The following is a 24073-nucleotide window of genomic DNA, read 5'->3' as shown; positions in this document are numbered from 1 at the left end:
TATTAAATAAAATGTAATAGATTATATAAAATGTTTAACTGTTTTTGTTTTTAATTTTTTAATATTTTTATTTATAGCCTAATTAATGTGATTAATTAATTCCCAGTCTGATTATTCAGAATTTATGTTAATCAAGTAAGAATTTTAGCATAAAATTTGGTGTGAACATGCCTTTGAAAATCACATCAAGGTGACAAATGTTGATTCACAATGGACAATGTAATGTCTGGCACTTATTTTGAGTTGTGTGCGCTCCCAGTCCGTCTTATATCAACTCAGCACCAAGCCACCGCTCTATCCGAGCACAATCCCTTTCTCCGGTCAGACATACGAATCCGTTCTGAAATCGGAAAATATGCTTGCAGCACTTAGGAAAAGTAGCCTACAGCTCTCCACCGCACACTCTGCACTCGCTGCTCTGAATGAATCGCGTGTCTCACACACAGCTCTCATTACCAGAATGATTCAACTACTGGAGGTGGAGGATGAGAGTGAGCGGTCGCGGGACTTTGCAAATGAGCGCTTCCGGTAAACGGTCCGGTTTGAGGTTGTTTTTACCGGAGTCTCCGAGCGTCACTACAACAGCCGTATCTACATGTGGTGTCTTTAACATCAACGCAGCTTTTCTCTTTAAAAGGTAAATTAATGTGCTTGGGCTTTACTATGTTTCATGGCGTCTGCTGTTAAATGTAAGCAGATGACGTGCATTATAATAGTAGGCTATTATGGATCAAAAGAAAAAGTGTAAATGTATAGTAATACGTTTTCCCCCTCTAATCTAGCAGACAGATTAATCATCTTTAAAATGCAAATGTAAAGTTCGAAAGCAGTTCAGTAGATCTTTTGCTCATTTCTATTCATAAATACTTCTCTGCCTGCACCAATCTATTGTTCTTTTAAGACATGTAGGCAAATCATTTTTGTTATTTATGAAATAAATGTAAATATAACCTTGCCAAAATTATGTATTGGTTTAGCTGGTCAGCAAGATGGTCTCCCAATCTGACCTGCACAGACCAATCTAAAACACCATCCTGACCAGGCTGGGCGACCTACTAAAACCAACACAACATCTTAGGCTGTTTTTTCCCCTAGTTGGGTAATTATGAAATTTAGTTTAATTTGCATTGTTTGCCTTATATGCCTTAGCTGTTTTGATACAATCTATATAAAACACTATATAAATTACCTTTATTTATATAGCACTTTATACAAATTGCGTCAAAGTATCCAATATTTGACTTGACTTGCATTTAAAACTGTTTCTTTTTTTCTTTTTCTTTTCTTTTCTTTGTTTTTATTTGATGCAAAACAGCTGTTAAGTGAGTGTGTGTTTAATTAATGCTGGTGTACTGATACATCATATTTATCTACAAAAACATCCAGTTGTTTATTTAAGATATGGTCACTCATCCAAGTACTGTATCTTAACCGACTTATCAACTTTAAAATAAATTAATTAATGAGCAGACACTCCTCTAACTCTTATATTTTAATTAAATAATTAAACACACGTAAGAGTACTCAGTATTTTCACAGGCTGCAGGTAATCACAGCTGCGCTGAAATTCATTACTTACAACACGACTATAAATGCATTATTTTTTACAAGACAGTTTTGTATAGTATACTGAGTACTATTTTTCAGGGAAAATTGACCAATTGGTTTGTATAGTTCTTCTCGACCAAAGAAAATAATTAGTTAAGGCTTTGGCATCATCGAGCAGCTTGCAGTCTAAAAAGTAGACTGGAAAAGAGTACTCAACTCTCAACACTTTCTCCAATCACTTTTGGCTGACTCCACTCCAGGTTTTCCATTTCCTCATTGTGTTTGCCCCGTTCCGATCGACTGTGGAGTGAGGTAAAACACTGATGCTCTAACTTAAATAAAAAAATAAAAATAAAACTTCCTTCACTCCAGGCAAACTCTGCTTACTCTCAGCATCATTCACATATACTCAGGTCCAAAATTTTGTGAGCACAGACAAGCTTGTATACAAATGTTGAAACTTCCCAGTGCTGGCTCTATAAACTGTAAATATTAACTCTTTCAGTTCAGAACATTGCTCGACCAATCAAATTTGAGCATCAGAACTAACTGTTGCATAATTTCTGATCAACCCTCTTGGTTTTGTATCGTTCTTGATGATTCACTTCACTTTTTCTTTCCTCACAGGTTACAGGAGAGCAGGAACAAAATACCTCACTACAAACATGGGCCAATCTGGGACTTCGTCCTATTTTTCTCTCGCTGTAAAACTCAGCATCTTCCTCTTAGTTTTCTCCTGTGAGCCCATGCCAGCCACTGCAGGCAGCTCCAAATCAAGCTTAGATGTAGATACTTCTAATGAAAACTCCACACATGAGACTTGTGGAGGTAGTTTTGAATGCAAAGAGGGAGTGATCTTGCCAATTTGGATGCCGGATAACCCGTCCTTTGGGGATAAGTTGGCCAGAGCCACTGTATACTTTGTTGGTTTGTTCTACATGTTCCTGGGTGTATCCATCATTGCAGACCGCTTCATGGCTTCCATTGAGGTCATCACATCCCAGGAGAAAGAGATCACAATCAAGAAGCCTAACGGGGAAACCACAACCACTACTGTTCGTATTTGGAATGAAACTGTCTCAAATCTGACTCTCATGGCTCTGGGTTCCTCAGCTCCAGAGATTCTGCTCTCTGTGGTTGAAGTGTGTGGGCACAACTTTGATGCAGGCGAGCTGGGCCCAAACACCATTGTTGGAAGTGCAGCTTTTAATATGTTTGTCATCATTGGTTTCTGTGTCTCTGTGATACCTGAAGGAGAGCATCGGAAGGTCAAGCACCTGCGGGTGTTCTTTGTTACCGCCACTTGGAGTATATTTGCATATATATGGCTTTATCTGATCTTGGCAGTGATTTCCCCAGGTATCGTGGAAATCTGGGAGGGACTCCTTACTCTCTTCTTCTTTCCGATTTGTGTCCTATTTGCTTGGGTTGCGGACCGCAGACTTTTAATCTACAAGTACATGTACAAACGTTACAGAGTCGGAAAACAAAGGGGAATGATCATCGAGACTGAAGGTGTGCCGGAGCTCCAGTCTAAGGCGGATATTGAAATGGATGGTGGGATGCTTAACTCTCACGGTGAGGAACTCTTGGATGGCACGGTGGATACTGAAGATAAAGACATGGATGAGGATGAGGATGAGGCCAGAAGAGAAATGGCCAGGATTTTGAAGGAACTGAAACAGAAACATCCAGAAAAAGAGATGGAGAAATTGGCCGAGCTCGCCAACTACCACGTCCTCAGCCAGCAGCAGAAGAGCCGTGCGTTCTATCGCTGCCAGGCCACTAGACTTATGACTGGTGCAGGTAATATACTAAAAAAGCATGCTGCAGACCAAGCCAGAAAAGCACTAGGCAATCATGAACTTCGATCGGACGTCTCAGATAATGATATTTCCTCTAAGATCTTCTTTGACCCTGGTACATATCAGTGTCTTGAGAACTGTGGGACTGTGGCTTTGAATGTGGTACGACGTGGTGGTGACTTAACTAGCACTGTGTCCGTGGAGTACCGCACTGAGGATGGCACTGCCAATGCAGGCTCTGATTACCAGTTCACCGAGGGTGTTATAGTCTTCAAACCAGGTGAGACAGAAAAGGAGATAAGAGTGGACATCATCGACGATGACATTTTTGAAGAAGACGAACACTTCCTTGTTCATCTCAGCAACGTCAAGGTCATTTCTGAAGGAACCAACAATGGGAAAGGCGCTAATCGCGTGGACACATTAGCTAGTCTTGGTCTTCCTTCAACAGCTACTGTGACTATCTTTGACGATGACCACGCTGGCATCTTCACATTTGAAGATCCAATTGTTCATGTCAGTGAAAGCATTGGTATGATGGAGGTGAAGGTGGCACGTACCTCTGGAGCTCGTGGAGTAGTGGTAATCCCATATAAAACCATCGAAGGAACAGCAAAAGGTGGAGGAGAGGATTTTGAAGATACCCATGGAGTCTTGGAGTTCCAGAACGATGAGATTTCGTAAGTGTATTTTTTTTCTTTTAACTATTCAGTCAGAATGTGTAGCATTGTGGTGCAGAATGACAAACTGTATAATCAATGGCAGATTATAATTTCACAATTCAATGGGGAATCAACATTATCTTGTATAGTAAAAAAAAAAATCCTCATTAGGATTCAACAGTAAGGATGGCGTGCTTTCCCGGTACCAGTGTGAGATAGATTAAAGCCAGCTGTGAGAAATTTTACTTGTCCTATTTGGGCAGTGTTATGTCTTAATTTTTAAATTGGTCAGTTAGGTAAATTATCTAGATGGCTGACGATTTTGTGTGTGTGTGTGTGTGTGTGTGTGTGTGTGTGTGTGTGTGTGTGTGGTGAGTCCAGTGAAAATGTGGGCAGGCAAAACATGCAGAAGAAATCATTACTGCCGAACCCTACTAATAGTGAAATCAAAAATAATAAATTCATCAAAATTTCCAAGCCATCAAATTAATTTTAACTCTTTAATCTTTGTTGTTTATTTCCCATAAAATATGTTTTCCCCCTTGATGTGTCTGTTTGCTGTAAAAAAAAAATTCTGACTCATTTTCCTTCGCAGCTTTCCTGTTGCTTACTTTTCACTCTTTCATTTCCCCACCAGCTTTGCTCACCATTTTGCACAATTTATTTCAGAATCTCATATTAATAAATTTAGAGAGTTTAGCTCCAACCCAGTGCACTGGCCCTCCAGGGCAAGATTTGAATAGCCCTGATGTATATCATTATATCATCAAAAAGGCATTGCAGCAGCATGCATCAAATATGAGCCTAATGTACTTTAAGTGGCAAAAGTATTTAGCTGTATCAAAAGAGAGTAAGAGATAGCCTACTTTTATTGCTTGAGGTGATTAAGTTCCTCCAATAACAGACCTTTGACACACAATAAATACTTTGATAAATGTGGTCCTTTAAGTCTAAGCTGAATGAAAAAGCATCTGGTTTGGAGTGAATGAGCTAAGTAGAAGCTTTCCACAAGTCGGATCTGCTTAATCTGTGGAGAGACATACCACAGAATATCTCGGACTTCCAGAACTGCTCATTTGGGTGACTAATTACATTTCCAGAACTGCTGCAATGCTTGGCTTGAGCTTGATCTCCAGCAGTAGGACTTCTGGCAGAGAAAAGGCTCTCCTCACCCATCTCCTCTTTTGGCACTCTGCCTCAGATCATTTATTGGTATGATCACATACAGTACTTGACAAGGTGGCCTGAACCCCAGATATTTTCCATGACAGGGAGGATATAATGATAACAGATTTGCACAGTCAAAGATAAACTGTTCTGATTTTGCTCCAAGATCTTGAAATGGAAAAGCTCCCTTGCTTGTGCTTATTTTAAGCTGATTAATGGGAGGACATGCACAAATGTAAACAGAGGTAAACGCATTGCTTTGAAGTAAGCAACCTACACCACGCTGATCTGGCTATGCCTACAGATGAAGATCCATATATGGACAGGTCTCATAGACCCTGGATCTTATTTGGAGACAACTGTTGGTAGTGGATGTTTTATACGTTATTTCAAATCAGTGTCCTTTACTCATAATTTACATTGAAACAACCATTTGGATTCTTCTGCAAAAGGAAAGTTCAGCAAGAAAGTAAGCCAGATGAAAAAATTATGTTGATACCTATGTATTAGCATTGAGTGTTTCACCCTGATAGGGGGCTGTCAAAGACACATGCAAACAGTCTGTCTCTCTTTGAGTTTTGTCATGCTGAGTAATGAATATAATTTGTTTGTAATTAGCGAGTTTTAAATCTGGTTACACTTAAGGGCTAAGTCCATATTTATAAGCACAGTGAGGATTCTTGGACATTTTCCTCAATACACAGAATATCAAGCAAGAATGAGTGTGTTGCCAATCTTGTTAAAGTGGAAGAATGAAATTTAGATATGGGGGGTGGGGGGCAAAGAATACAGAAATATTATTTTAGGCATGTTTATCTTGGCTTAAGTAAGACTGGACCTTGCATAAACACAGTACATGCAGGGGACAGGGGAGGAGGGGGGGGGGGGGGGGGTTACATCACCAGTAGTTGGAAAATTCCATATAGTCTTTACACATATTGTGTTTTCTGACTATTTTGAGGGACTACACCATTAATTCATCTATCCCAAATAATATTTAGCCTTATTCACAGGCAAAGCTTCTTTTGAATTGTCAATTTTTCTGGTTGGACATCTTTTATCTATTCTATTTTTCGTCTATCTACTTCCTTACAGAGTCCAGGGGGGTCACAAAGACGGGTATGATCTCAGGACTATTTCTGTGATATCTGTCAGGTAGTAGGGACATTTTAAGTGTTGCCTCTCCTAAAAATGCTTACAGCATTAGTCTAATGGCTCATTTCCACTGGTACGGATCAGTACAGTAGAGTGGTATGCAGTTATTATTTCAGTTTGCATTGTCAGAAACTGGGAATGGTATAAAAATAGCGATCCATACTGTACCACTTTTTGGGACCCTTCTGTTGGGGTACCTAGCACAGTAGTTCAGTACCTAAAGGGGAATGATCATCGAGACTGAAGGTGTGCCGGAGCTCCAGTCTAAGGCGGATATTGAAATGGATGGTGGGATGCTTAACTCTCACGGTGAGGAACTATTGGATGGCACGGTGGATACTGAAGATAAAGTTCAGTACCTATATATATACACACACACACACATATATATATATATATATATATATATATATATATATATATGCCTACATAAATATCAACTATGAATATTTCCATTGTACACCTTGAGAAAATTAATTCAAAATCCACATAATACTTGTCCACCCCACCCATCCCCCCAAAAATTATAATAAAATGCCAAAAAATTATCACATTTGTGAAATTCTATTAGAAGGCATTGCAGCAGTGTCCTTTAGGCTGAAAAAGAAATTACTTCTGACTAAATCCAACGGCTGACTGGCTGTGATGTATGTGTTTTTAATGCATTAAGCAGTTAAATAACTCCATATTTTCATCTCGGGTGTGACAATCTATTAATGTTAATCAATGTTAATCAAAAAATGTAAATCAAATCTGAGTCCCATTTTCTCAGTTTTATGCTTCAAATCCATCAGTTGATTGAAGCAGAAGAAAGCATGACATTTCGTCTCACACTCTTTTCCTGCTGTCATTTTGTCCCCAAGCACAGGCAGAAGTTCTTTCTGAAAAATTGGCCTGGAGAAGATTATAGACTCCAAAACTTGTGCACACGCTGATTTCTTTCTTCCTACACAGACAGATGGGATATAAGAGGGTTTGACAAATTTATGTGCCAGATTTTGGTAGCTGCCTGTTCAGAGTATAACATTTAGATTTGAGTACTTTTGTGCCGAGTTTGACGTTGTCAAGAGTGTTGCTTGTGGACTTCATGTCAATGTTTAAAATTATGTTTTTTGTGTTTATGTTGTTCTTGTCAGTCATATTTTTGTTTTATTTTTTGTATATATTTGTTTCTTTAAAAATATATTTTTAATTTATTTATAGTTATTGTGCAATTTTGGATATATATCTGGATATTTAATTGTGCATGCTCATTTCCCCTTTTTTTTTTCATTTGGATTACCTGTCGTCATCTCATGCTCACTTTGAGCCCATACACCTGGTGTAATGTGGCGCCAGGCGTGATGTAACTGTTTTTTGCTAGTTTCAGCCTGACGCGGTTATCATTTTCACGTCTTGCTCCACGTTGTTTAAATAGCAAATGCATTTTCGCACATTTCTGGTGTGAAAATGGTGTGTTCAAGCGCGTTGCTATTTTGAGGCAACTAAAATTGACTGCAAATGGAAATGAACTGAAATGGAAAGTGGAACAATATATATATATATTTGAGTGCGTCATTAATATGCGCCTATAGGCGGGTGAACAACAGAGGTGGGTAGAGTACCCAAAAACTGTACTCAAGTAAAAGTACTTCTAGAAATATTTACTCAAGTAAAAGTAAAAGTACTAGTCTTGAATAGTTACTTGAGTAAGAGTAAAAGAGTATCGGATAAAAAATCTACTCAAGTAGTTAGTTACTAGTTACTTTGGGTCATATATACTGAGCCTATTTTTATTTAGATATATAGATAAAATGTATGTAATGTATGTGTGCGTGTATAAATGTATATATTTCATCAGCCTTTACTCCAATTTATGTAATTTATTATAAAACCCTGTCTGTTTACTTAAGTAACAGATATAGGTGTCATGCCATAACATATTTTTAATACGACTGACTTTATATTAAATGTGAATTTAACATTGAAAGTTAATGTGATATAAATATTGCTACTAATCTTTCATTGTTCAGAAAGAGAGCAAATAACATTTACATTATTAAAAATAATTTTCACTGACAGTCTAGATTTCAATCACTCTCAGAAACTCCAATTAAAATCACTGAAACTGTTAACACTGTGAAATCAATATCTTAATTAAAGATTCGTACACACATCTGCACTTTGTTGTTTCTGACGAGAGAATTCGCCAGAAAGAGGTATCCAGTCAGTGAGCGAGTGAAGGAAGCACCGGCATTTTAGCGATGACTCATCTGAACGCCTCTGATTGGCCAATGCTTTAATAAGCTCAAAAGAATCATGTGCGATTGGTTATAATGCGCAGTGCTGTATAAACGCATTTATCACTGGCTCAGCGCCAGCAAGCGATCACAGATCTGAATTTAGCAGATGATGATATGATTTGCTGAACGTACTCGCACCGGTGTGATTGTATTAAAATTAATAAAATCTTAATCGGCTATTTTTTGTCTTTTGGAAGCTGTATTCAACTTGACTCCCCTCTGTTATAAGCCACACGTACAACAAACTAATGTCACAGTGGTATCGTGTACTGTAATCGAATGTAGCCCAAGTTATTACCTGTTAAACAGTAGACAGCACACGCGGTGTTCATCTAATAAGGATCTCCATCGCTAGCAAATAATAGCCTTTGCAGATTTGCTTTCAATTCAGTGCAGTTCCAGCCACGTTTTCAACGCTGCTGATGTTCTTAAACGTTACAACTCCGAGTGAACCACTTCAGACGCTCAGCGCGTGCGGCAGGGAGCTGAACGACTCATTCAAACTGATTCATGAACCAATTCACTCGTTTGCCAATTGGTTTGATCAAGCCTTTGAACAGAATTGACTCAAAAGAATGAATCATTCGCGAATGGGCATCGCTCATTGCCCAGAGAAAAGTAGACGGCGCGTTTGGAATAAACTGAAGCATTTATAACATTTATTGCATTAAGATAAAGTAACGAGAGGAGCGTCGCCCACAGTAACGAAGTAAAAGTACAGATTTTTCCCCAAAAATTTACTCAAGTAAGAGTATAAAGTACCCATCTTTAAATATACTCCGAAAAGTATTAGTTACCCCAAAAAATTACTCAAGTAAATGTAACGTAGTAAATGTAACTCGTTACTACCCACCTCTGGTGAACAATGTGTGTACACACAGGGATGCATAGCAGCGCACAAACATGCCAATTATTAAAAAGTGAAAGGATTACAATGTAAAAGATTATTATTGTGCCCCGTAGATGGTCTGCTTGTGCACATGCAGAACCTTTTCTCTCTGGTGAAGCGTTCAGTCTTTGCTCTTGCAAATTCCGCCATGTACATTGCAAATCCACCATGGTGCAAGCCCAAATTTCCTTTAAGGGAATAGGAGATTAGACTTGGATTGGTTTATTGCACGTTACACCTAAAGCACACCCATGAACCATTATTAGAATAGGTACAACCCTTTTGGACTATGCGCCAGGCGCGCTGACCGTTTTTCCCGTCGTTAAAATACCATGCTCTTTAGATCATGTGCTTAGATCGTTAAAATATGGCCCTTTAAAGTTAAACTTTAAAAACTTGAATAACTTGCACTTAAAAAATAATTAAAAGAATACTTTTTTTTAAAATCCACATTAGACCTTTTTAACTTCAAACCATTTCTTTCTCCAGTTGGAAAAGTTACTTGTAGATTATTGTGATCCTTTTATCAGATGTTTGGACTCTCAGTCTGATGGCTCCCATCACTGCAGAGAATCCATTGGTGAGCAAGTGATGTAATGCAAAATTTTCTCCAAATCTGTTCCGTTGAACAAACAAACTCATCTACATATTGGATGGCCTGAGGGTGAGTACACTTCCTTTAGCAAATCTCAAAATAAATATCAGTTTCTCTTACAGTACATTATAATGTTGTGCTGGACAAATATTTTTTATTAATTTAGATTTATATATATATATATATATATATATATATATATATATATATATATATATATATATATATATATATATATGTATATAGAAACACAACAGATCAGCAGATTTATTAAGTAAACAATGTTAAATTTGATAATTTGATTTTAATGCAACGTATAAACAACTCTTGAAAGACATTGCAGTATGTGCAATCAAAAGAGCTTCCTGTGATATTCTCTGCCCGGGATTTTGCTTCAGTGGAGGTCCTGCTTGAGCCCACAGCAATTCCCAGGGCATATAGTTCTGTTGCCAGGGGAAGCTGACCCAAACTCAGCTGCTCTCATAGTCCTGAATCTCCGTCTGCAGTTTGCGCCAGGAGGGAGAACAGACCGACGTTGTCAGGTCAACAGAAGATTATCTATTTCTGTTGCTTTGATGATAAAGAGGGAAATTAAATAAAACTGACATTTGAGGTCATATTTTGAATGTTACTGGATAAGTTGTGTTTTCTGCATAATACTGGATGAATGTTGTCTAATATCGGGATAAGTGGATTAGACTTCTTATGATTTGAAAATAAATTTTAGTATGTGTGTATTTGAGTGAGTGTGGCTTGCCCCAGGTGTTGTAGAACACTTAAAGGTGCTTATCTTCATGTGTCCCAAAGAACACTCTCTTGTCTCTAATCTCATTGTTTAATGCCGTGTCACTCAGTTACAGGACAGCTGATCAGCTAGCTTTGAGCGAAATGTGTGTCATGAAACCATAGAGGATTTTGTCTTCTCTCACCCAACAGCTTTCAACCCCTGTTTTTTTTTTTTTTTTGTTTGATGTTGTTTTTTTTTGTTTTTGTAAAAAAAAAATTATTAACTATTAATTAACAATAGCAACACTGGTTTGATTAACAGTAGGGGAGAACATTGAACTGTTCACGAGGTAGATTGCCTGGGAGAAGAAACTTTTCTTGTGCCTGGCAGTCCTGGTGTTCGGTTCAAAAAGGAGATGGCTTGGATGTGATTATAATATTGAATCCAGAGTGACTATAATATTAAATTCCATATAATATATTACATGAAGTCACTTAAAAAGCCTCTGGCAAGATCATAAATATGGATTCATCCTGCTTCTATAAAGCTGTCAGTTCAATTTCTGTATTTCTGTGACTCTTTCTCATGTTTCCTTGTATCTCGTGTCTTTCACAGTGCTGTAGTTCTCGACTTTTGTCTGACAAGCAGCCTTCATGCTTGTGTAATCCGGTCCATTAACTTTTGGGTTATAATACGGGTGATAATTTTTCAATCAGTTCTTTCAGCCTCTGAATGAGCACTGATCAGATGGCTTTCTATTATAATCAACCATAAGGATAAGGAGGGAGAGAGAGCGCTAGAAACTTCATGGCAGCCAGACAAATGGATCTCATCCCATTACAGCTCTTGGAAGGGAAAGTAACAGTCTTTTCCTGGGTATAATAACAATACACAGCAGTGGGGACCCATATGAGTCCTGCTTTACACATCACATCAGATCAATAGGCTTACTAAGCCATGGGTCTTCGTAGTGTGGCTTCAACCATGGACAAGGAAAAACAGCTAATGAATATTCCAGCTCACTGTTAACATCTGAGAGTAAAGAGCCTGGGGCTTTCTGATTTAAAAAGTGCTGGCGCTGATTAGCCTAATGAGAAAGCTTCATGGCATTAAATTGAGTTTTCTTGTGTCCATATGTCATACAAATAGTGTATAAATTACATTAAATTAATTCAAATTGTGAAATCAGATTATTCAATAGTGCAGTGTTAGTTTTTTAGTAAGTAGTTTTGTTGTTTTATTTAGGCAACTAGCTGAAATAAAATCCTTCCTATCTTTTTTTAGATTTTAGTTTACTCAATGTTTATTTTATTTCAAGTAATGACAGTTAATGACAGTAACCCTGTTTTGGGTTAAACAATGCTGGGCTCAATGCTGGATGCAAATAAAAACGTAAAAAAATAAAAGTTATTTTTTATCACTAATTTTAAATATTAAATTAAATATTAAATTTGCCTCATCCACATCTTTGTTTTTCTTAAACAGAGCATTAATGCAGAATTTGTTTATACATATCCTTTTATTTTGCTTTTTTAAAACCACACTTTTACTTTACTGTCAGGATGCATTAAAATATACCTTTTGGGTTTTGAGTAGAAACACTGAGGATTAGACTAACCTTTTAATTAAAAGTGCCATATTGACTTAATTATCTAAAAGAAACATTTAGATGTTGCAGACTCTTCTTAAAAAATTATTCAGAAGACTTTTGAGATCTGGTAATCTTTCATTATAGACTATATTTCTTCAGGCATTAATTCATCACAATAAAAATAACTATGTGTTTTGAAGTTTTTATGCATTATAAATAAACTCTAAACATTAAAATCTGCATTTATCCTACAGTGTCCTGTATTTTCTCTATAATTTATCTGGATCACTGTTGTCTTTTTTGGAATTTCTTTTGAACGGAATAACTGGAGTAAATATAAGCAATGCAGCTCTAATGCTTCAACTGACATACTGATGCCTTGTTGTCAGAATAAATATAATTGGCTTCCTGTGTACAGATTATACATCACTTCCATCTGATGAATTTACTGCAATGACACACAGTTCAAATGTATGCCTGCTGTGTCATGTATATGCAAGTTGTGTAATTATAGGATCTGATCGTCTGTTTGTATGAAAAAAGCTCATTGTTGATTAAAGCAACAGCCAAAGGCCATTATTTTGACTTTAGCATTTAAAGTAATATTTGCTGCTGACATCAAGTCAAGTCAAATCACCTTTATTTGTATAGCGCTTTATACAATACTGGTTGTGTCAAAGCAGCTTTACAGTGTTAAACAGGAAAATAGTTGTCAATAATGCAAGAAGACAATAACAGAGTAATTTTTCCAGCTAAAGTCAGTTCATTGATGATTCAGTGATGTCATCATGCAGTTCAGTTCTCTTCCAATAGTGTCTGTGCAATCAGTCAAGTGTCCCCAACTAAGCAGGTCAAAGGCGACAGTGGCAAGGAACCAAAACTCCATCAGTGACAGAAATGGAGAAAAAACCTTTGGAGAACCAGGCTCAGTCGGGAGGCCAGTTCTCTTCTGGCCAGATGACACCAGGATGGTGTAGTTTAATTCCTGACTGCAACACAGGTGCAGAGGACTTGTCTGGTTCCTGTGGTCTTGTGCCGATGGCTGTCGAGGTGATTTGGTCTGGGGATCAGTCTCTGGGGCGCATCTAGTTTACATGGTCTCTGCTGACATTCAGGGCTGTTGAGGTAGTTTTTAGTTTTTAAGGCGACCGAATTTTAGAACGTTTCCCCTTACTGTTTTCATGGTGACGCATCAGGCTTGTCAATGGGCGCCGCCATGTTTGTTCACGCTGAAGTTCAGAGAGTCCTGTCAGTCAGATTTACAGCATAAATTTCTTATTCATTAATTACTTCTGAAATACAAGTAATAAGTGGCTGGTGAACTGGGTGAAGAATATAGTGAAGTTTATAGTTAGTTATACTATGTGTATCTGATATGAATAAAACGTCTGAAAATTAAATTTGAATAGATTGTTATTGTTGCTTTCATAGACATATGTGTGTATTTTTCAAACTCTAAATGTATTGTTTTACTAGTACTTATGTGTATTTAAATGTCTGAAACCTAAAATAAGCATTATGTGGTAAGAACACTGAATAGTTGTGATAATATAACAAGAGCAGTGCACGTCTCTGGCTCAGCGCCAGCCAACCCGCGAAACCGCAGAATTTGACAGTTATGCGACATCACCGAACGATTTAAATTCCATATATGGGACCGTACTCCCAGGGGCACGGAAATAAAAATCCCATATGTGGGACCGTAATGCTCAAAGGGTTAATGGATTTAATGATAGAAATGTAATAGTGTATTATGTGTATGCCAGGTTAAAGAGATGGGTCTTTAATCAAGATTTAAACTAACAGAGTGTGTCCGCCTCCCGAACAACGCTAAGTAGATTATTCCAGAGTTTGGGCCCTAAATAGGAAAAGAATATGCCGCCCGCAATTACTTTATAAGTAATTAGCAAGATTTTAAAATGTATTTGTTGTTCAATAGGGAGCCAGTGCAGAGTTGACAGAACCGGGCTTATGTGGTCATTCTTCCTGGTTCTAGTAAGAACTCTAGCTGCTGCATTTTGTACCAGTTGGAGTTTGTTTATTAAGTGTGCAGAGCAACCACCCAATAAAGCATTACAATAATTTAACTTTAGGAATTAAATTTTTAAGATGGAAAATTTAGTTTTACACTTGTTAGAAGCATAGAAACATGGTTCCTAACTGATGACACAGAATTAACAGAACAGCCATCAAGTGTTAGACAGTTTTTTAGGTGACTACATGCAAAAGTATTTGATCCAATAATTAAAACCTCAGTTTTTTTCAGAATTTAGCAGTAAGAAATTACAAGACATCCCGTTTTTTTCTAGCAACTATGCATTCTATTAGTTTTTCTAATTTATAGGTTTCATCGGGCCACAAAGAAATATAGAACAGAGTATCGTAAGCATAACACCATGTTTCCTGATGATACTGTATCTCCCAAGGGTAACATGTAAAGTGTCAAAAGCAGTGGTCCTAATACTGAGCCTTGTGGCACTCCATACTGTACTTGTGAACAATATATAGTCATTTACTGCTACGAATTGATGATGTCAGATAAGTAAGATTTCAACCTTGACAATGCAATTCCACTAATGCCAACATAATTTTGTAGTCTACTCAAAGAGCAGTTAATTTGTCATCAGGTCACAACTCTGATGAGAGCAGTCTCTGTACTGTGATATGGTCTAAATCCTGACTGGAAATCCTCACAGATACCAATTCTCTCTAAGAAGAAGCATAGCTGAGAGAATACTGCCTTAGTATTTTTGACAGAAAGGGAAGATTTGAGATCGGTCTGTAATTAACTAATTCTCTAGGATCAAGTTGTAGTTTTTTAAAAGGTTTTTTGAAAGGCTCAGCCAATGTGAAATTTTTAGGTACATATTCTAAAGACACTGGTGAATTATTAATATTCAGAAGAGGATCTATGACTTCTGGAAGCACCTATTTTAGTAGCTTAGATTGAATAGGGTCTAGCATACATTTTGATGATTTGACAAGTTTATACAATTCTTCCTGTCCTATATTAGAGAAACATGATATCATATTATTTATGCATCCAAACTGGAAGTAAGAATAAATTATGTATAAGGAAAGTATCCACCACTCTTCACATTAGATTGCTCTCCATATTTGGTAAGCATTGCTGTGGTAGATGAAGAGCCTCTGGATATCATCAAACATGAATGGTGTCCCATGGATTGGCCCATAAAATGAATTGATAGAATGCTTGTGTTGCTTTCTTTAGAATCAGAGGGCGAATGGGGAGAAGGGAGATACAATCATCTGAGCTGTTTTTAATTTCAGGACATAAGAGTGAAGAAAAAAAATCTGTTACTTTTAAAAACACCGTATTTCACATGTAAGTAGCATTGTGTGTGAACATCCCCTGATCTGACAGAGAGATAGTGTTAGGATTTAGTAAATTATGTAAACAGACAGTCTGCCATTTTTGCACAGGCTTTCCCATTAAAAATGCTGTAATACAACACAGTGCAGTATGTCTTTGGGATCAGGCCCTGTAAACCCTTACATAAACCTGTTCTATGTACACATTGACACATAGTGGCACTGTGCTCTTTTCCATCTGAAGGCTTTTGTTTCTATTTGTCCTTTTTGTTCTTGTAACAGTTTATCAGTCTGTTGTTTTAGTTACAGGCTGTCAGTCACAGAAAGACAGATGGACAGTCTTATTGGCACCAGAGTGGAAAAAAACAACCTGTCTGCTCTTTACTCATTAAAATTGTGTCCCTAATAAAATTAAATATTATAGAATGTATTCTAGATTAGCTAGGGGTTGGTTTAAAGCATACTGGGGCATACATTTTACAAAACGAATGCTATTCGTGTTGACATATAAATGTGTAAACAGTGACTAGTGGATGAATTTACTATGTGTCAATGTGGACATTTTCTTATAACTTAAATTCACTTTTAGATCATATTTTTATGAAATTACCCTTTTTACCCTCATCCATTGTCTGGCTCTAATAAATATGCACATTTTGAAAACAACATTCATTAAAAATGATTGTTAAAAGAAAAGTCGCTGAATAATAGTTAATAATGACACCATCACCCTTTCACCCTTTCCAAAACTCTTTAAGGACAAATTAGTGTCCTCTATTATGACTTTTTTATGTTTTGTTCAATTCGTAATTTGTGTGGCTAATTTGTATAAATTTGTACAAATAAGCCACCTCATAAAATAATACTAATTGGCAGTGAGATTAATGGTTTAATCTTATTATAATCTTAAATTTTCAATTTACTGTGATTTTGTATATCAAACCATTGAAAACTGAATGTTTTAAGCACTTTGTAGTTTCAGGCTTGTAATATCTAATTAAAGTGTTAAACTATCAACATTCTGAATGCCTAATTATATGCTAGCATATATCAAATGTATTTATTTAGCTTAAGATGAAATTTATTAACAGTTCAACACATTACATGCCTTATAGAATGTTTAAAATCACCTTAACAGACTGAAAAAAGCCATCCATTTCACAGAATCACCCACTTGTTTCAGTATCTGTGTTGTTGTCTATAGCAGAGGTGTGCTGGTGGCAGAAAAATTCAGGACATTGTGACAAGTGGAGCTTATATACCCACAGACAGGAGGAAGGATTTATTTTGAGCACATGCCTGGATGAAGGTAGAGAGTTTTTTTTTTAAGGGAAATGTTTTAGCTTTCTGTCTGTTCTGTCGCAGTTTCAGCCTTAGATGACACACACATGGCACATTGCACGGACAAATAACAAGAGCTGGCTGAAACTGGCAGATGCAATCTGATTGGCTTATTTTAACCAATTTCTGGATGAAAAAAAAGAACATTCTGCTTGATTTGTTTGTGAAATATAGCAGAAATATGTCCATCAGACAAACCCTTCTTACTAAAGGAATTGAGTTTGTTTCTTGATTGGAACCGATTTGGAGAAATGAAGCATGTTCCATTAAGTTGGCTGTTCTTGGCTTAACATTGTTGACCTATATGATTCTTTTTTATTTTTCATTTATTTATTTTTTTAATTTTTATTATTTTTTTGTATTATTATTATTATTTTTTTATTATTATTATTACTATTTATTAGTAGTAGTAGCTTGTTACAAAGCGTTGTGTAATGGTTTAAGTAAATTGATTATATTTTTTAAGAAGTTACAATAAAGGGAGCTGGAGGAAGAGCCAGTTGTTGTATTATTCTCAAAACCAGACAGAAGCACTTGAAGGGCTTTTAGACCAGCATATTACAGTAAACACAACTGTGATTGCAGATCATTTTTCAATTGGCTTCGACTCACGTTATGTGATGATGTACAGTATGCCACTCTATATGAGTGTGAACATGTAAAACATTCAATGGATAGACAGTTAACGTGCAGCATGTGCAGATAAACAGTTCATCCAGAATGACCACGATTTGTCAAAGAGATTTTTCCATTTCCTTCAGGGAATAAATCTTATATTGTTTTCTCTAATTACTCATAAAATTCCAATTTTAAAAATAAACCATCAAACAAAAAAACTACAAGGATTACGGAGCCCCGCACATGACATGCAAGAAAAAATAAATAAATTGTGCACACGATTTACTAATTCGTTCCCTCAATTGTGACGAGTCAGCTGCCTCCTCCCTGATTGTCACCGGCACCCCGTCCTAAATCGCCGCCCTTCACCAGGCTCCCAGCTGGAGTGGGTGTGTGAGAGGAGGGGCGCTGGACGAGTCAGGGCTGGCGGCGTGTGATGGGGCACACCTGAAGTAAATGTAGCCTCATCACCGCCGCTGTTTAAAAGCCCAACGCGCCTCTCCTCGGGAGACCGGTCTCTTCCCCGTGCATGCACGCTGGTGTTCTCGTGGGTCCAGGAAGGGTGCGTTGAGGGACTCCCGCGCCACTAGAGACGTGAGCTGCCGGACCCGCGATCCGGATGGGAACCGCACCCGTTTACACGGCCGTCGGGCCAGGATGCCGGACCGTCCATCCCCTGCCAGCGCCGCGGCCAACGAGAGTGATGCAGCCGCTAGAGGAAGCCGCCGCCCCTCGCGCCCCGGACAGAAGAGGGGAGCGCATGCGGTCGACGGACTCCGCCCCTTACCTGGACCCATCCTCCATGAACACTGCCCGACCCACACGGACCCCGCAGCACGACGAGGACCCCAGATTCCCTGTTTATTTTGGACACTCTTTCCCTTTGGCCACCTTTATCCCCTGTTTTATTTGATTTAATTTAAAAAAAAAAAAGCCTTTCCGATGCCTGACGCCACGCCCACTGTGTCTGTCTTGTGCTCCTCCCGCCACACAATGTACTAAAACGTGCACACGATTACTATTGCGTTCCCTCAATTTACTATTGCGTTCCTTCGATTTGCTAAATCGTGCGCATGACTTAGCAAATCGAGCGAACAAATTAGAAAATCGTGCACACAATTTATAAATCGAGTGAACGAAATCGTAAAACGAGGGAATGCAATAGTAATCGTGTTTTAGTACATTGAGGGAACGAATTAGTAAATCTTGCACACGATTTAGTCTAATATTTTTTTCCTGCATTGCATGTGCGGGGCTCCGTACGAGTATAGATCACACCAAAATGAAAAAGATGTAGTAATTTAGTCCTAATTTAATTTTAGTTGTAAATATATTTACACACACACACACACACACACACACACACACACACACACACACACACACACACACACACACACACATACATATACACACACACACACACTGGGTTTAGAAAATAATCACCCCCTCCCATTTAAAATAATATAGTTTTGTTGCTTTGCAGCCTGAAATAAGGACTGACCCAGTTTTTGTTTTATCCAGTTATATTTGCAACTTATCCAAGTGAAAGATACTGTATAAAAGGGGGTGATTTTTTTTTTCTATATGCACTGTGTGTGTGTGTGTGTGTGTGTGTGTTGCTTCCTTACATTGTAGATAAAATAACATTGAAGATATCCTGCACAACTGCTCCTGTTGTGTTCAACAACAACAAAAGAAATAATGGTGACAGTTTTATTTTATAGAGTGTGCGGTTCCTTAGATGTTAACATTTCGGTAACTTTTTATGATGCTTACGACATTGTCATTGTCCATATTCTTTCATTTTGCTTTTACTTTTTTTCATCCACACTTTTCCTTTCCTTGTGCCTCTCTCATGTCTGCAAACTTGTGCTCTTTTTCTTTCTCTCTTTCTCTTTCAGCAAAACTATTCAGATCAGTATAATCGATGACGAGGAGTATGAAAAGAATAAGAACTTCTTCCTGGAGATTGGAGAGCCACAATTGGTGGAAATGAGTGAAAGAAAAGGTGGGACGTTGTCTTCCCCTGGTCACAGCCTCGGTGTGCTGCCTTCTTCTGGGCTGAACTGGAAGTGTTAATAATGTGCAAATCCAGCAGGGCAAAGAAACACTGTTAGCTGGCTGATAATCCACCCACAACATCTCTAGACCTAACGTATACTAAAAATAACATCTTGTCACAAAATCTTTTATCTCAATGGCCTTTTGTGACCCAAAATTTGATTAGATTCTATCCAGTTATTGACTTCTGAAGAGCAGGATGCATAGTAATTTCTGCACAGCAAAATTGATAATGACGCAAATAAGAAAAGAGAGTCTTGTATCATAATTATTTATCAATTTAATGGGCTCATTTATTTGCTGTTTAGAAGCATCTGATGGTCCTAAAATCAAACACAAGCACATGTCATACCTCAAATGTGATTTTATGTTCCCCCCACAGGAAGACCATAAAGGTAAAAATTCTTGACCATGAGGAGTATGACAAGCATGCAAACTTCTTCATAGAGCTGCAGGAACCAGAATGGAGGAGGAGGGGATGGACAGGTGAAAGATAGGAAAGAAACAAGCCTTTTTCTTTCTCTGCAGCTGCCCTTTATTCTGGCTTCTGTCTTTCCCTTCCTCCGCTCCTCCTTCAAAGTTGATCCTTTACTTTCGTTCTACTGTTGCAGAAAATACAGTTTTCTTCCTTCTTGCTGTTCAATTTCAGTGGATTTATCCGCTATGTTTCCTCCTGGCCAAAGGTTAAGAGCTCTCTCAGAGAATAGGCATAATTTTAATAGGCCCCTTAAATGTGAGAACTCTTGCCAGGACTAAAGCTGCAGGGACCATTCCTTCAGGCCAGGATGAGATAAGGACAATTGAACCATAATGAGCAGCAGATATATGGGTTTCTTGCCATATTCCAGAGCCTGTGAGATTTCATTGATTCAACAATATGATGTTCAATTTTTGTTGACTTCATACAAATTTTTGACATTTCAGATTTTTTTTTTTTTGATTTTTTTAAATTTTTTTTTCTAAATTAAATGTATCAAACGTGGCAGTTAAGGCTTGCACAAGATCTCCATTTCAATTAAATGCTGTTCTTTTGATATTTCTATTTATAATAGACTCCTGAAAAAAAATCTGAATTTCCACAAAAATAACCAGCACAACATTGATAACAATATATATATTTCATAATATTACAGTTTTTACAGAATTCTGTGTTATTCGATTAAAAGTCCACCCCTGTTGAACATAAAGACTTCTTTACTAAAAACACTTTAAAAATCACTACTTTTCAATGTATAGATCATAATGGAGTATAAAGCAGTTTGTATTCATAATTTTAGAAACACAATCTTATTGCACACCAATCCTGTCTGTGGTACTCTGTTTGCTCATTCATAATCATTTTGCTTTTTCCTTATCTCCATTTTTTCTTGTCTCTTTTTGTCCTTTCTGTCTTTCATTTGTCTACATCAGCTATGTTGCTGCATGAATGTGGTAAGCTGTCTCATTTTCCCCCTGCTCTTTATTTCTGTGAATCACTTTAAAAATGTTCATCTCATCACATGATGATGCAGATGTTTATTTGTTATTATGTATAAGCTCTTTGTTCAAAATTTGTCAAACATTGTCTGCTGACACTGATAAGATTTTCTAATATCCATCAATCTGGTACATTTTTCACTATTTATGCTATAAAAGAGCAGACCATTTTCCAAGCTGGTTGCCAATTGACTTCCATGCCAGTTATGTTGTCTTGGTGCTGGTCATAGCCAATAATCAAATTATGCTAACGTTTATTTCCATATTAATTTAGGCCAATACCAGCATCGTTTTCTGTCATTACTAAAACCAGTCTTTTATAACATGAAAGGAACAAAGAGTGATTTCATTTTTGCTGTTTTTTATGATTTTAGGTGGATTCGTGAAGACAGGTATAGTAATATATCACTGCTTAGCTAACTCATCACCAGCTACAGCTAACTTGCTACTCTTAACCAAGGAAATGAATTCTTTCAGTTTTTTTGATTGTCATTTTTTTTCTTTGATAGATATGAAGCTTTATGGTAAGAGATAATATTTTAACTTTCACCGAGCTGAAACCTAAATATAACACTGTGTGTTTAGTAACTGGTTTGCCTGATGGTGAACTGGAGCCTTTGTTTGTCACACTATGTAAACTAGTGGCTTAGTGTCTTTGCCTGATAGGCTCATTTGCTAAGATTCTAAGTTTCAAAATTGCTTTGTAACCTTCAAATCAAAAACAGTTCACATGGGTTTGCTTGTCATGGCTGTGTCTGAAAAAAAGATATTGATATATAAACTGGCAAAAAAAAAAAAAAAAAAGATTACAGTGCTTGTTTTTCAGTGTGTAAAGTGGGTAGAAAATGTATAATGTATATATAACTTTACTATAAATTATAAATATTTATCAAATAAGTAATTACAATTATTTTGTTTAATAAATCATTTATAAAATAATTTATAGTTTTTGGCTGTCTGAAAATGATATTGAATCAAAATTTACATTGATTATAAATGCATTTATCAGAATCAGAATCAGAAAGAGCTTTATTGCCAAGTATGCTTGCGCATACAAGGAATTTGTTTTAGTGACATAAGCTTCCAGTAAACAGAGACAACAACACACAGACAAAAAAAAAAAAAATTTACAGGAGATTTACAAATTGGCAAATAAATAAGTGTATAAACAATTGTGCTATAAATGATAATGGAATAGGATTGAGTGAGATGCAGGAATGTTCTAGGATGGAGGGGTAACAAATAAATATAAGGATATTGCACATTTTTGCATAAGTTTAAGTGGGAAACATTTAACTGTTCATGAGGTAGATTGCCTGGGGGAAGAAACTATTCTTGTGCCTTGCTGTTCTTGTATTTGCGGCTCTGAGGCGCCGGCCAGATGGCAAAAGTTCAAAGATGGGGTGACTTGGATGTGGGGGATCCAGAGTGATTTTCTGAGTCCTTTTCCTCACTCTGGATGTGTACAGTTCTTGGAGGGTGGGCAGGGGAGCACCAATAATCCTTTCAGCAGTCCGAACAGTTCTCTGTAGTCTTCTGATATCTGATTTTGTAGCTGAACCAAACCAGACAGTAATTGAAGTACACAGGACTGACTCAATGACGGCTGAGTAGAACTGTTTCAGCAGCTCCTGTGGCAGGTTAAACTTCCTCAGCTGGCGAAGGAAGCACAACCTTTGTTGGGCTTTTTTCACAATGGAGCCAATGTGATTGTCCCACTTCAGGTCCTGAGAGATGGTGGTTCCCAGGAATCTGAATGACTCCACTGCAGTCACAGTGCTGTTCATGATGGTGAGTGGGGAAAGTGCAGGGGGGTTTCTCCTAAAGTCCACGGTCATCTCCACTGTTTTGAGCGTGTTCAGCTCCAGGTTGTTAAGACTGCACCAGACAGCCAGCTGCTCAACCTCCTGTCTGTAAGCAGACTCGTCACCGTCCTGGATGAGGCCGATGACTGTAGTGTCGTCTGCAAACTTCAGGAGCTTGACAGAGGGGTCTTTAGAGGTGCAGTCGTTGGTGTACAGGGAGAAGAGCAGAGGGGAGAGAACACATCCCTGAGGGGCACCAGTGTTGGTGGAGCAGCTGTTTGACATGAATTTCCCCAGTCTCACTAACTGTTGCCTATCTGTCAGAAAGCTGGTGATCCACTGACAGATAGAGCTAGGAACAGAGAGCTGGGTCAGTTTGGTCTGGAGGGTTGTTGGGATGATGGTGTTGAAAGCCGAACTAAAGTCCACAAACAGGATCCTCACATAAGTCCCTGTTTTGTCCAGATGTTGCAGGATGAAGTGCAATGCCATGTTGATTGCATCATCCACGGACCTGTTTGCTCTGTACGCAAACTGCAGGGGGTCCAGTAAGGGTCCAGTGATGTCCTTCAGATAAGCCAGAACCAGTTTTTCAAACGACTTCATGACGACAGACGTAAGAGCCACAGGTCTGTAGTCGTTAAGTCCTGTTATCTTGGGTTTCTTTGGAATGGGGATTATGGTTGAGCATTTGAAGCAGGAAGGCACTTCACACAACTCCAGAGATCTGTTGAAGATCTGTGAAAAGATGGGGGCCAGCTGGTCAGCACAGGTTTTCAGACAGGCTGGTGTAACGCCATCTGGGCCTGGTGCTTTTCTTCTTTTGTTTTTCTTGAAGACCTGGCGCACATCATCTTCACAGATTTGAAGAGCAGGAGGTATGGAGAGGGGGATTGCAGGAGGTGTTAATGGTTGTGTAGGGAGATGGTCAGAGTGGGTGTTGGGGGTTTCAAATCTACAATAAAACTCATTCAGGTCGTTAGCAAGTCGTTGATTAGCCTCAGTGCAAGGGGAT

The 24073-nt window shown here is 37.9% G+C and overlaps 1 protein-coding gene across 5 annotated transcripts in view; it reads left to right on the top strand.

Moving 5' to 3' along the window:
• Positions 1 to 24073, top strand: part of LOC132119571 (sodium/calcium exchanger 1-like) — a 45467-nt gene that overhangs the window by 10872 nt on the left and 10522 nt on the right. For 3 of the 5 annotated variants that reach the window (XM_059529646.1, XM_059529648.1, XM_059529650.1), the window contains exons 2-6: positions 2176 to 4033; positions 19618 to 19724; positions 21188 to 21208; positions 21628 to 21645; positions 21763 to 21777. In XM_059529646.1, the coding sequence (XP_059385629.1) occupies positions 2176 to 4033; positions 19618 to 19724; positions 21188 to 21208; positions 21628 to 21645; positions 21763 to 21777 (2019 nt within the window). Of the gene's footprint in view, positions 1 to 372; positions 638 to 2175; positions 4034 to 19617; positions 19725 to 21187; positions 21209 to 21627; positions 21646 to 21762; positions 21778 to 24073 lie in introns of those variants that run through there. The other 2 variants (XM_059529649.1, XM_059529647.1) reach the window with 2 other exon arrangements.

This window comes from Carassius carassius, chromosome 38, assembly GCF_963082965.1.
Source record: "Carassius carassius chromosome 38, fCarCar2.1, whole genome shotgun sequence".
NCBI classification, from domain to species: Eukaryota; Metazoa; Chordata; class Actinopteri; order Cypriniformes; family Cyprinidae; genus Carassius; species Carassius carassius.
Note: the sequence above shows the minus strand (reverse complement) of the source record. Positions and strands in the feature narration are given on the sequence as shown.